At 30.8% G+C, this 14,021-nt stretch overlaps 1 protein-coding gene across 3 annotated transcripts; it reads right to left on the reverse strand.

The window, feature by feature from the left end:
* Window positions 1–1,447: 1,447 nt before the first annotated feature.
* On the reverse strand, window positions 1,448–9,934 carry LOC112515545 (ankyrin repeat-containing protein NPR4-like). 3 transcript variants are annotated; one of them, XM_025122423.1, is made up of 5 exons: window positions 9,712–9,934; window positions 4,137–4,619; window positions 3,247–3,378; window positions 2,536–2,993; window positions 1,448–2,147 (listed from the first exon to the last, which is right to left on the reverse strand). In XM_025122423.1, the coding sequence occupies exons 1-5, from the start codon at window positions 9,821–9,823 to the stop codon at window positions 1,572–1,574; spliced, it is 1,761 nt and encodes a 586-aa protein (XP_024978191.1). In that variant the 5' UTR covers window positions 9,824–9,934; the 3' UTR covers window positions 1,448–1,571. The 3 variants fall into 3 exon arrangements, with proteins under 3 accessions (XP_024978191.1, XP_024978190.1, XP_024978192.1); XM_025122422.1 differs by having other exon boundaries at window positions 2,536–3,002; XM_025122424.1 differs by lacking the exon at window positions 3,247–3,378 and having other exon boundaries at window positions 2,536–3,002.
* Window positions 9,935–14,021: the final 4,087 nt, after the last annotated feature.

Genomic DNA, 14,021 nt, shown 5'->3' on the forward strand with positions numbered 1-14,021 from the left:
CTGTGAAATCAAGTACCACCCCGGCAAAGCAAATGTGGTGGCCGATGCTCTGAGTAGGAAGGAAAGAGTGAAACCAACAAGGGTGAGAGCTTTGGGAACAATAGTAAACACCAGTCTGAAGGCACAAATTCTCGATGATCAAAAGGAAGCATTAAAGAAGGAGAATTTGAAGAATGAAACTCTACATAGTTCAACGACGAACATTTATATGATAAGTAACATAAGTCAGTGGTTCTGAAAATTGTTCACTAATGAACTTTTAACTAGTGTATTAATGTCTCTGGTTCACACACCAACATCATGTGAACAGGGTTCATTAATGAGCATATCATTGAAAACACCAGAAACAAAGAAATCATCCGAATCAATATGTTGAATGGTATTGTGTTCATTTTGATTATCCATCATTCGAATTGATTTGAACATAATCATTGAAAATCTTGGAATGGATGATATAATTATCATCCCTGAAAACAAGCAATTATCTTTTTGTAACATCCTATTAATATAATGAAATAACTTACAAATGAAAATTACATATGTACCCTTAATCATTGACTCTAACATTTGAAGTAACCATGATTAAAGAATGATTTTGATTGGTCCAACGAGTTCACGAAGTTGACAATATTTTTTTGTTAACAAAAGATCTTTCCTCTCTCTATATAAATAGAGGGAGGTTAAAATGAGAATGACAAAAGGTTGAGAATGTGAGAGTAGATTGCAAACGTTAACTAAATGAGATGATCCAAGAGATGTGAGTAAAAATATAATTATAATCACTCTAAAGAAAAACTCCCATCCTATTTTTTAATAAAAAATGGGCGAAATATAACCGAAGTTGGAGCCAAACAACTATAAAAAACTAAGCATTTTATTCTCTTTAATCCATATTGTTATACTTTTTCATCCATTTTTTCCCCTCTTTCTCAATCTTTTTATCATTCTCATTTAAGCATATATAGGGTTGGGTTATAAAAATAATTGAAAATTTTGTGGGAACTGCAGGAACCATGGGCATTGTCGATCATCTTGTTATCCAATGATGCTGATGTGCGAGTTTTTGTAATGAAGTGGCACTTTGGTCTTTTGGTGTTTCACATATGGACACAAACGTATATGTTTTCATGATAATGTATATTAACATATGATAATTTGTATTAACATTTTCATGTTACCATGTTTTAAAGTATGTTAATATTATCATGTTAATATATGTTGACTTTTATGTTAATATTTTCATGTTAATACTGTTTAATTAGTGTATATATATGATGTGAATTAACAAATGTTAAAATATGTTAACATGGGTTAACTTATTTTTGCATTCGTTATGGTTTTAGCAAAATTGAGGGCCATCAAAAAGGATATAAACAATTAAAGTTTACATAAATAAAATATAGAAGCTGGAGGATAGCCAAAAAAATTGGATGCTTAGATTAAAACATTACAAATATTTGACATGATATGCCTCTACAAAATACATCACCAAAATCATCCACATTCAGCTGACAACCATACAAATATACATCAATTCAAAATGGAATTTCATCGAGAGGAAAGGGCAATGTCTAAAAGGACAACGATTTAAAGTAAAGTTGACTACTAATATTTGTGATGGTATAAATCGTATATGACATGAAAGCAAAAATGGTGATTAATATTGGTATCCATTGAGAATGGCTTTGATAAAGAATGAAAAGGCTTATAAGATAAGTTATTATAATGCTTGCTATAGACCAAAAAACTAAAACTATAGAAGATATGATTTGGAGGTATGATGAAGTCATTACGTTATGGCCATGATGATCAAACATAATGAAAGCTATGACCATCAGAATTGAAGTTGCCGATAATAAAAATGACAGGCCATCGAATATTATGAAGATTTTGGAAATAGTTTTTGGAAGGAAGATAGGAATACCGGTATCTTCTTGGCTGTATCCGCCTGGAAATGTAAATATCGCTGCAAATGAGATGGTGGTTACAAGTGCTGCAACCACCATTAATTGGCTGGCTGTTCCTTTCATCAACTTTTCCTCTTCGAAAAAAATATCTTTGTGGTTCTTGACGAATAGTTCGTAGGGTGTCTGGCCAATTGCATTCTTCTTTTCGTAAAGATAACCAGGGAGTATACTCTCCACTCTCTAGCACCACAAAGATTATATCATTAACAATGACGGGATCATCCATTACAAACATTTCATATTACATGAAAGGGGGAATTTTCGATCAATCTAATTTTGCAGGTTTTGTTAGTCATTCCTAATAGTTTATAACCAATGGCTGAACTTGGGTACTCTATCTTTTCAGTTTGTCTAATACCATATGTCAACTTAAAGAAAATTATATCTTTGAGTTGGATTTTACAACACATAAATAGAATTCCAACTTCATTTTCTGAAGAAAAATGCACACAATTTTTCGGAATTGTAGTTGGAGAAGATGTTTCCATAGATTTAGAACACACCAAGAAAGAGAAAAGATATGTAACAAAGTTAAATTTGTATACGTTGCTTTGAGGGACATACGTACCTTAAACCACCGAAGTTCTAGTTCCTTTAGCATGCCCAATCCTGAGATGTCTGATAGTCTATTACCCTTAGCACACTCCCCAACTAAATGCAAAATGTTGTTGCCATTTTTGTCTTCAAGAGTAATGATCAAATCCCTGGTGTGGTCTTTCTCAAGTAATAGATTGTAGATACCCAGATGACGATGCATGACAGCAACATGAAATATACTGTAGTTATCATCATTTAGCTCGAGGGCCAGATGTGGGTATTGTCGAATGAACTCAACTATAAATGCAGTGTTACCCATTTCTGCAGCAAGAAATAATAATCGAGAAGGGTATTTTTGCTTTGTATCGTCCTCGGGTGGCCCTCTTATTAAATCATCAATTTCAGCCTTGGGCAATTTCAAAATCTCGTTCAAAATGATCCTTAATAATAGCAAGGCCTTCCTTTCCTTCTCCTTATACAAGTGAATGACTGAAAGGACTAAAATCTCAACTTCAGGCAAATTCACAATCTCTTTCAAAATGATTCTTAGTAATTGGAAGATATCATCTTCATTGTATTCTTTTAGCCAATTAAAGCATATAATTACGTTTAAATTGAATCAAATTAATTAAATTTAGTAGACAATTTGAAAATGTTGATGCATTAGAAGTACTTATGGGGTTATGACATGAGCGTACAATGAAAACAATATAATACAAGTCAAAGGAATTGAGATTCTTACAGAAATATATGACTTCGTATAAAGGGTATCGTTTTATAGGAAGACATGCATGAGTTTTTCGAGCCAATGATCTGAGTACACTCCTATTTATTGCAAGTTCCGGAAGGTCGCTCACTATTTGAAATGCGACATCTACAAAGCATATGATAGTCACTTGATGAGAAAAATTTATGATAAACAGAAGACAAAACTAGGCAAACCATTGGCGACATAATTGTGATATTATGTGCAAACCATTGCAGCAAAACAAAAAAATGGAAGAATGAAGACAAGAAAAAAATTGAAGTACGAAACGTATTTTTAACGAAGTTTGATAGACCTAGAGAAGATCTCAATCAACGTTTTCAAAGAAGTCCAATTGGTCTAGTCAATTGATTAAAGCTTCTATTATAAGTTTATCATATATGCATCAAGTGCAATCTTTTTTCATCTTGATGCATAAGCAAAGTTTTTGTGTTCGACTTTGAAACCTCTCCAAGGTTCTTACATAGCCAATCGAAAAAGGAATAAAAAAATTCACATTGGCAATAAACAATTGAGAAAACAAGCATCTTCTAAAAAGTTGATTCGATTGGTGAAGCCAGTCACATCAAATACCAAACTTCGTAGAATTTTAGAAATCCCAATATTTTTGAACAAAGAACCATGTATATAGATTAAAGATTTCGGTGACTAATAAAGGAATAACTTAAACATATAGTAGATTGAACCTTTATCAGAATCATTTTTGCATTAACCCTATTATCACTAGAATGAGTTTAAACATGCCTATGTCTTATGCTAGTGATTGTGATTCTATTAAGAGTAAAAAGAGAAGTATAATTAACACATGAAGGCATGTAGGAAAATAAAAAGGCTGAAATGCAACAATCAGTTGTCCAAACACTTACCAAATAGATTAGCCTCAACGCAATTCTCAAAAACCGAACTCCGATTCTGATGTGTCCAGAACTGACCATTCATTTTCTGTGAACTACTATATAGGTACTCGACCATATCATGCCTTCCATATAAAGCAGCCACTTGGAAGGGCATCTTTCCTTGACTATTAGGGATATCTATCAGTCCCTCATTCTTTTCCACCAAAGTCTTAGCTATTTCAACATTTCCTGTTCTAGCTACTAAACACAGGGTTGTTTCACCATTTCCATTTAGAAGTTCCAAGTCTTTCTTTGTCATCAAACTCATCAAATATTTCACGAACAAGCATGATTTTCCCAATACTGCAACATGAATGATTGTTTCACCACTTTCAGTGATGCTAAACTGTACCAACTCTGGACGCTTGTCAAGAATGAACTTAGCAGCTTCAAAATCGTTGGTTGTTATCGCTTTATACAAAGGAACACAAATTGCTTTGTAGTTTTCTCCTCCTTCCAAGTAATTGCAAAATCAAGTTATTACTTATGCATCCAAAGGTATATTGGTTTTTCAAGTGTGCATCACATGGAAATTGCTATTCATATATCCTCCACGAGAATTAAACTTGAAGTTAATTTTGAAATGAGTATTCAAGAACATGGAATATAAAAAAAAACAAAGAACTTTCCTAAAGATAAATATCATCCCAGCTATTGATTAAAAATGATTTTTCAGCAAATTGGTGAAGTGTATATGATAGCAATTTGAATAACAAAATGACACCAAGTACTATGGGAACCGGTTTGGTAACTGTTGTAATATTTATGTATTACATTTGTTTATGGATGTTTCAGTCGACCAAATCAGTAAAAAATTGAAACTAGGTCATTAGTCAACACAAAGCTTGCCCCCTACTCTTCTCCGATACTTTCCACTACTCTACATAGCTTGCTCCGTACTCTTGCCAAGACTTGGTACATACTCTTCGTTGGTATCTAAATACCACATTTGGCCACCAACTTTGAACACCCTGGTTTCTTGAGCTTCCTCTAGATATAACACCAAAACACTTCCTTCTATAGTATAACTTCAAGAGAGTATATATATATATATAGTAGATGTGAGGTACAAAAGTGTTCTTGGTGTTCTTGAGGATTTGCTAGTTGATCTTGGATCTAATTAAGGATCTTTGTACAAGCAATTTGTAATCTCCTTAGTGGTAATAAAATTCTTGTTCTTTCTCTTTGATGGACGTACACTATCACATCAATAGTGGAACCATATAAAATTTTTGTGTTCATATTTTGTGAACCTATGATATGCGTAGATTCTAACATATATTGTTATTATCTATTTTGTGGGGTGGTTTAATTTCAATAGAGTCATTGTGTAACATCTAGATCATTGTTATCCGCATTTGTTGTTGGGTTTGTTGTATCCTTGGATTCAGTGCAGCCCGTGCAGCCGCACAGGGCATCAAAGCCAAAAGGGGCATCGAGTTGTCATTTATTACTAGTTTTGGGTTTAATAATTTGAGAATTGGACAACTGAGTTTTAACTATAAAAATAGGTCGAAGGCCTTAGTCATGAATACTGAATGCACATTGTTGGAAAAAGTTGGAAAAGTTTTTGTTTGTATAAAGTTGTCTGTATGAATAAAGTTGTGTAGATGAATTAGTCTGTTTGTATAAGTTGGAAAATTTTTGTTTGAGAGAGTTTTTGCAGATGTAAGGAGCATTTTTTTAGTTGGAAGGGAAATGTTTGGAAAAAAACTTAGCTTTTTATATAAACACCCCCTAGAAGCTTACTGGATAAGTCACTTTCTATATCACTAAACCACTACAAAACAATCATGCATAGTTGAGCGAAATAATTGTTAGTTCCATTAAACTTATTAAGTTGCTAACATATAGACCCTTAGTCTTTAATCTTTAAACCTGTAACTTTTGAGTTTTACTTTTTGCTTACTATGATAGTAATTTGGATGTAATTTACTATTTTAGGTAAAAACTAATTATAGTTTTCCTTGTCTTTTAAGTCCCATATATTGAAATAAAGTTTCTATTTTGCTAATTTCAATTTGGAAAAAGAAAAAATGAAAAAGAAGGAAGCACGACCTTAATCTAAGATTTATCCTTTTATCTTTTTATATTATGTATTCGGGGTTTTGGTTTTTATGTCACTCCATTGTATTTTTTTATTATAATCAATAGAAATCAACATGGAGATGATATACTTAGTTTGAATAGGTTTTAAACTCTTTAAAAAATCGCATGCTTCGTTGTTTAAAAAATAGGTTTAGGGGCATTTTTTATTACTTTCGCACGGGGCATCAAAAATATTAAGACCGGCCCTGCTTAGATTTCTATCTCAAGGAACCTTAGAAATCAATTGTTAGATTTGAATTATGACACACCCATTCCTAAATCCTAATGGTAACAACTCATTGTAGAATAGCTAGAGGACTTACCTACAAGTAGATTTAGACGAGGTACATTCATATATGATAGATGATTATGTGAAGCGAATGGATTGTAAATATGGTCATACTAAGTCATGGGGTTCACCTCATTGATTAATCTTAAGACTATATTTATCAAGAAAAGGAGCCAACTGCCAATAAAAAGTTATTTTCTCTCATCTACACATACAAGTACTTCTAATCCTAACCCAACTCCAGTTAATTTAGGTTATATTTGAAAAACTAGCTAGAAAGGTTGTTCATAGCTGATAAGATAACATATAAAATAATAATATTTAGCAAAAACTAGCTAATAAACTAGTTAGAATTAATAACCAAAAATGATATGTTAAAAAATTAGTGTATTCAAATATTTTATAACACAATTAAAACAAATAACCATTAATATAATATGTTGATTAATATAAATCAGATGGTAAAAAATTTAAATAATGTAATATGGTAATTAACTGAATTCCAATTTGGTTATTATATATATATATATATATATATATATTGTGTGTGTAGGACGATAATCAAATAAGAACCACAAATAGGTTACAAACTCGTGAGAACCGATATAAAAATATTTTTTACATGGTTTTTTTCATCAAAACATATGATTTTTAAGATATTGTTTCACATATGTGTTCACCTTGTGAGAAGATTAAATGTTGAAACAGAATTGGTTCACCTAGTTAAATAAAAAATACGCGAAAAAAAAATATTCAAATGATGAAACAAATACATGTAAAATTATCATATTTTGAAACAAATACATATGAAGCAATATCTTAAATCTTAGCATTTGATGAAAAATATCATTTAAAAAACATTTTGTATTGGTTTTCTCCGATTTGTAACATATTTGTGGTTCTCATTTGATTTAACCCTTTTATATGTATGTGTGTGTATATACCATAAATTTTAGAGTTGTATAATCAATTTTGGATTGTAAAAAAAAATCTATATTAATTGATAATGTTAAATATTCATTACATATAATATGAATAAAGATAAAAATTATCAATTTTTACATATCCTAATTAATTATAATTCATCAAAAAAAAAATTAATAATAAAATTTAATATTTTATTAAAATCATTTATCAAAATTAATTTTATTATTTATGAAACAAAATAAACATAACCTTTAATTCTTATGTAACTTACATAAACATTTTTAGAATTGTTATATTTATTTTCTGATTATAAAATATTTTAAATAATAATTAAAATAATAATAATATAAAAAATAAACATGGATGAGATTTTTTTATTGATTTAGGGGGTTCTTCACTGATTTAAGTTTCATTTGGGGTTTTGGTTTTAGAGTTTTTTATTATTTAAATTTGGGATATATTTGTATGATATTTGTGGATTTACATCATCACATGATAACCGGTTAATGGTTAAATATGTCATTCAGATACCAAGATGTTTATAGTATTACATATCAGTTACCAAAATGAATATTTTGAAATATGTTACTTAAAATATAAATCAAAACAAAGTAGGTTACATTTTCATGCATTTGATTTGCCCTTAAAGCTTTATCTAAACACTTGATTAAGTGAATCACAACCGACAAGACGAGATGACCGTAACGAGACATTGAATCATAAATTAAAAATAGTATAAAATTAAATTATCAGATGAATATTAACGTTAATAGAAAAAAAAAACTAATAGAAAAATAAAACCCTGATCATTAAAAACAAGATTATAGGCTGTTTGGCAGTTGCTGAATGGTTTGATGCAGAATGATTAAGTGATCAAAATGATTAAGAAGCTCTTATGATATAGTGCAAAATGAAACATAATTATTCGATAATTGTTTACGATGGAATTAGGGTGTTGAATGGTTAAGGGAGACCCATGATACAAAATCATTCAGAGGGTTTTAGAACCATTAAGAGACAGACTTTTTTTGTTAAATAAGATTCACCTCTTTACAATTCAAAGACTGTCTCTTAATGAAATTATTAAAAGAGAAACAAACAATTCCTACATTATTATTCTTCAATTANTTCAATTAATGATAATTAATAATTTATAGTTAATATTAGTTTATAATTTATATAAATAAATAATAATTAACATAAATCAACGATAGAATTGAAAGAAAGTATTGATCTTATTGGCATCAGATATATCAACTGTTTTTGACTAATATAATCAAGATTTTTACATTAAATTCAAAAAGTAAGTTAGAGTTGATCAGCGATCTTATGCAACCAACTTTTTTTTGTCATCTTTTATTAATTTATTATTTATAATCGATTTTTTTTATTTGAGATTATAAAAAATATATAAGAACTTATGTTATAAAAATATGGATATGAAATTAACGAGGTTGGAAATATTCCCACTATTAATAGATAATTGAAAATTACAAATTTTGCTACCTCGGGTTAGCTTCATCTATTGTTAAAAGCTGATTTTTATAGGTAAAAGTCATTTGTTTTGTAAAATTGTAATGTTTATCTTATTTGTGTCCATAAACATAGTTCCTACTCATCTTTAAGGCAATTTATATATATGCTCAACTTGTGAAATTTAATGGCTCACAACATTATAAATTATTTTAAAGAAATAATAGTCGATTTTTATTTTTGTAATTATATTTAATATATTTTTTATCTATAGAACTCAAAGTATACAAACGAAAAGTATTATCGGATAAACCTGGCCTGAATCATACTAAAAAATGACTTCTGTTAACCTAAACTCATTTTACTCGTTGCCTGATCTACTCGATCCACCTATTTTGCCGCCACCAATAAAAACGTTATTTTGATATAGAAAACATGTAAATTGTTTGCACATTCTTTAAAGTTGAATGATGATGTTTTTCAATAATTCTACAATGATAATCAACTACGTACTAGGGATGAGCCTCAAAAGTGAAATCGGTCAAAAATAGCCATTTTTCACTCTTAAATTGATCTCCTAGTCATTTCGCTCTCCAATTTACCCAAATGTAGGAGTTTGTTTCGCAAGTGGCGGACGTGAGATTTGCGGACGTAGTGATATTTGGGTAAATCAGGAAGATGAATGACTAGGAGACCAATTTATATGAGAGAAATGACTATTTTGGTCAATTTCCGGCCTTAAAATCATATATGATAGAAAGAACTTACCATCAAGTAGATCTCTACGAGGTATATTTGATGGTGATAATTGTGATGGCTGACTATGTGAAGCATTCACGATATTAATTTGATGGTGTCCGTTCCCATTCGGTATGTTCATCTCTTCGGCTTGCTTAGAGTTAGAACGAGAAGAGTATTTGGAGATACTATATCTTAAAATACGTAAATTGGTACGATCGATTTTTACTAGTTATGTGTGTATCAAATGAATGAAAAAATTAGGACTTAGGCGCATGAATTTATATAGAATTTATGGTCAACCTAATTATATAATTTAATTAGAGGACATGACCACGTGGTTGACAATGTCTTCCCAACTAACAAATTGGGTCTAAACTAAGACATTTTGTTCCCACATGGTTTGATGAGTTGCATTAGGTAGATCTAGTATAGCGTGTAAACAGACAAAGCCTACTGTTTGTATTGTTATTTGTTTAGGGACGAGAACCCACAATGGGGTTGTCTCCTATGCTTGACCTGTTTGGACACCTTATCTCAAACAGTACAATGTTTAAAAAAAAATTTAAACCACCATTTGCAGTTTGATGCAAATGACCATTTCTCTCGTTCAAATTAGTCTCATAACCATTTCTCTCCCGGGTTGATGCAAATGTCACTACATTCGCAATACTCAAGTCTGCAATATTACAGACCTAGCTAAAAGACAAAAAAAATGTCAAATTCAACCAGTTTATCGTCACAATTGTATATCTAGCCATTATGATCGTATATTTGTGTTGAATTTTTGGTTTTTAACTAGGTCCGTAATAGATATTACGAAAACAGTGACATTTAAATCAACCAAGTAGAGAAAAGATTAGAAAGATAATTTAAACAAAGGAAATGACATTATGGATCAAATCATAAATAACCCAACTAAATTGGGTAAATAATGGTGAATATTTTTGTTTTTAAACGAAAACAAAGTCAATATGTATTATTGTAATATATTAGTCGACATCACACATGCTTTAATTTGCCAAATAAGGAAGACTTCAAGTCTTCCACTACCAAATCCATGATCACGACAACATCAACATCAGTGGAATTAAAATATATATATTACTGTATTAAAAAAATATATTCTTATATAAATATATTCTATGAGGAATGAATAAATTTTAAGGAGGAAACCATGGTTTCCATCTTTGTGTTTTGCTATTTATAGTAACTTTTCTCTGGATATTTTATTATGATTTTCATTTCATTTTGTTTTTGGTACTTGTAGATTCCGCTAACTCAAGGTCATAGTAAGTTAATACATTTATTTGGTTTTTCTATAAAAGTTAAAATACATCCCTTAAAATAATATTTCACGCGTCTTTTTTATTAAAAAAAAAAGAATAATATTTTATAAAAGAAAACATTAATTGATGTAGATTATTGATTGTTAGGGTTTAATTTGTTTTCCCAAATTTTCCATTTGTTGACGACTTTGACGTAGATTTCCATAATTGATCTAAATTAATTATTGGCAATCGGAGTTGATTCTATTTCTCCGGAGATAGAGAGGCTGTATGTATATGTGTTAGTATTAGACATCGTAAAAGCTATAAAAGAGATACAGAATGCGAACAAGGTATATATAAATCGGAGGTGGTAACGACAGTTTATTTATGTGGGTTTTATAATTGGATGGTGGTGATAGCCAAAAACCGGTGTCGGGCCTTAATAGTGTCGGTCCATAACCGGTCCCGGTCCCAGCCGAATAAGGTGAGCTCGGTTAAGGTGAAGTGTAACCGATTATGGTGACCCGGTCCAGGTCCTGGTCCCAACCGGTCCCACCATTATATATATATATATATATATATATATATATATATATATATATATGAAGTGTAACCGATTATGGTGACCTGGTCCAGGTCCTGGTCCCAACCGGTCCCACCATTATATATATATATATATTAAAGAAATTTAATTATATATTTTTTAAATACATTATAAAATTTATAATTGGGTCACTCGATTACACTTTAAAAATACGTTTTATTATAATTAAAATTATATTATCTTCCAAAAATACACTATAAAATTATTTAAAAATACATAAATATTTACACTTTTTACAATATATAAACACATTTAACATATTTATTTAATTTTCTATTAAAAATAATATACAATTCCTTAAATTTCACGCGTCTTTTTTATTAAAAAAAATGTCGTGGTCACTTTTTAATAGGAAACTTTTGTGTAGTGTCATATAAACACATATCTTTATAAGATATTTATCATTATTTTCAAAATGCCATGTCAAAAATTAATAAGACACTATTTCAAAATTGTTTTAAAAGATTTGTTAAGATGCTTATAGATGTCCTATAAACTATTATAGCATATTTATATGGAATTTATAAGTGTTCAATTTTATAGTCTTAAATCTTATAAAATAATCTACTGAAACAATCGAAGAATTTTAACGTTCTATAACTCTGATTTTCCTATAGTGAATAAAATATCATAGCAGAAAAGACAAGGGTTGTGGCATAGTAGTTGAAGACCGGGGGATGTGGTGGAATATCATGTTTGCCCTGAATTCAATGTCAGACTTCCACAACAACTGTGGCCACTGAATTTATAGGACTGATGTCGTACAGTCGCAATATGACATAATGATATACCTTAAGTCAATTGAGTTATAGTTTCGATGGCAGACCCGAGATATTGGGTAATTTATATCACCCTTTGCACTCTCCCAACTAAGTGTAACATGTTGCCATTTTTGTCTTCAAGAGTAATTATCAAATCCCTGATATGGTTGTTCTCATGTAATAGCTTGAAGATTTCGTGGTGACGATTTGAGATAGCAACAGGAAATATACATCGGTTATCATCATTTACCTCCTGAGCTAGATGTAGGCATCATCAAATGACCTCAACTACAAATGCAACATATATTTGCAGCAAGAAATAGTACTCCGTAAACCACAAGGGTTGTGGCATAGTGGTTGAGGCCCTATATATACGGGTTGGGTTCACGTGAGACCATGCTGTTTTCTTGAGACCACTTTTTCTCATTTGAAACATCACAAATAAAAACTGTGAAGGAAAAAGAAAATCTGAATTTTCACAACAAAAGCACTGTGAAGGTTATCTTCACACAACGAATTTTCAAGTGTAAAAAATTAGTTTTCTCATGAAAACAGCCCAGTCTCATATGATCCCAACTCTCTCTCTCTATCTCTCTCTCTATATATATATATATACATACACACACACACACACATATATATATATACATATACATAAATTAAAATATATATACATATAGTGGGCTGGACCAGGCCGGTGATCACCATCCCCATCCCTGATAAAATCTCTGAATATGTCCCCGATCCTTGCCTCATCCTCGGTCTGAAAATTTCGGTTTTCGATTTTCACTATTAGTTTCGGGTTCTTTGCCATTCTTAGGTGTACCCGCTCCGACAATAGGGATTGGGACTCCAAAAGTTAAAAACCGGGGACGGGGCTTGGTAACGTGATCCCTGACTCATCCCCATATATTAAATATATTATATATCTATTATTAATGTATTGCATATTTATTATTAAATATATTGTTTATGAAAAATTAGATGTAACTATCTTTTAGATTTAGAAATAGTATTTTGACATTTCTTCTTATATACATTTTTTCTAACTTTTTTTGCTTTTTTACATAAAAAAAACATGGAGAGCCGAAAATGTTTGATCAACAATTACGTATTATTTTGTGATTTATAACATATGAATATTTGATACACCATAAAAGCAAAATTGTGGAAATATGTTAGATTTAAACATGGACCGTTTTGGATCAAGTGTGGTAATTAACACATTTGAATTTAAAATATCTCACATAACCGGTAAACAACAAATCCCCAATTCCCCGACGAGGACGAGGATGGAGACAGAGATTGAGCGGATGGAGATTGGGTCCCTATCTACGATGCTCGATGATGGAGTCATATGGATTCGAGGAGGGTGGAACTTTGTATATGTTCTTGTTACGCCCTTGTCAAATAATCAACATCTCTGGGTTGAGGGCATTAGAGTGGGTAGTCGAGCTAGACGACCGGTTCCATAGCGAAGGTGATCACTTATAGTTCCTCTGTCGTTCCATAATACGGTTTGCTTCTCTGGCATTGAGATCTGACATGCAACAAATAAGATTGATCCAAAAGTGGAGATCATTTTTTTACCATTCTCACGAAACTTAACCGTATATAATTAACACATTTGGAGAAAAAGAAAAATTATGATCGGTTGAATGAGGTTTGCACGGGTTGTAGAAATGAGGAGGTTTGCATTTGATC

The sequence above is a fragment of the Cynara cardunculus genome, assembly GCF_001531365.2.
Source record: "Cynara cardunculus var. scolymus isolate 2C chromosome LG 7, CcrdV1, whole genome shotgun sequence".
Classification (NCBI taxonomy): domain Eukaryota; kingdom Viridiplantae; phylum Streptophyta; class Magnoliopsida; order Asterales; family Asteraceae; genus Cynara; species Cynara cardunculus.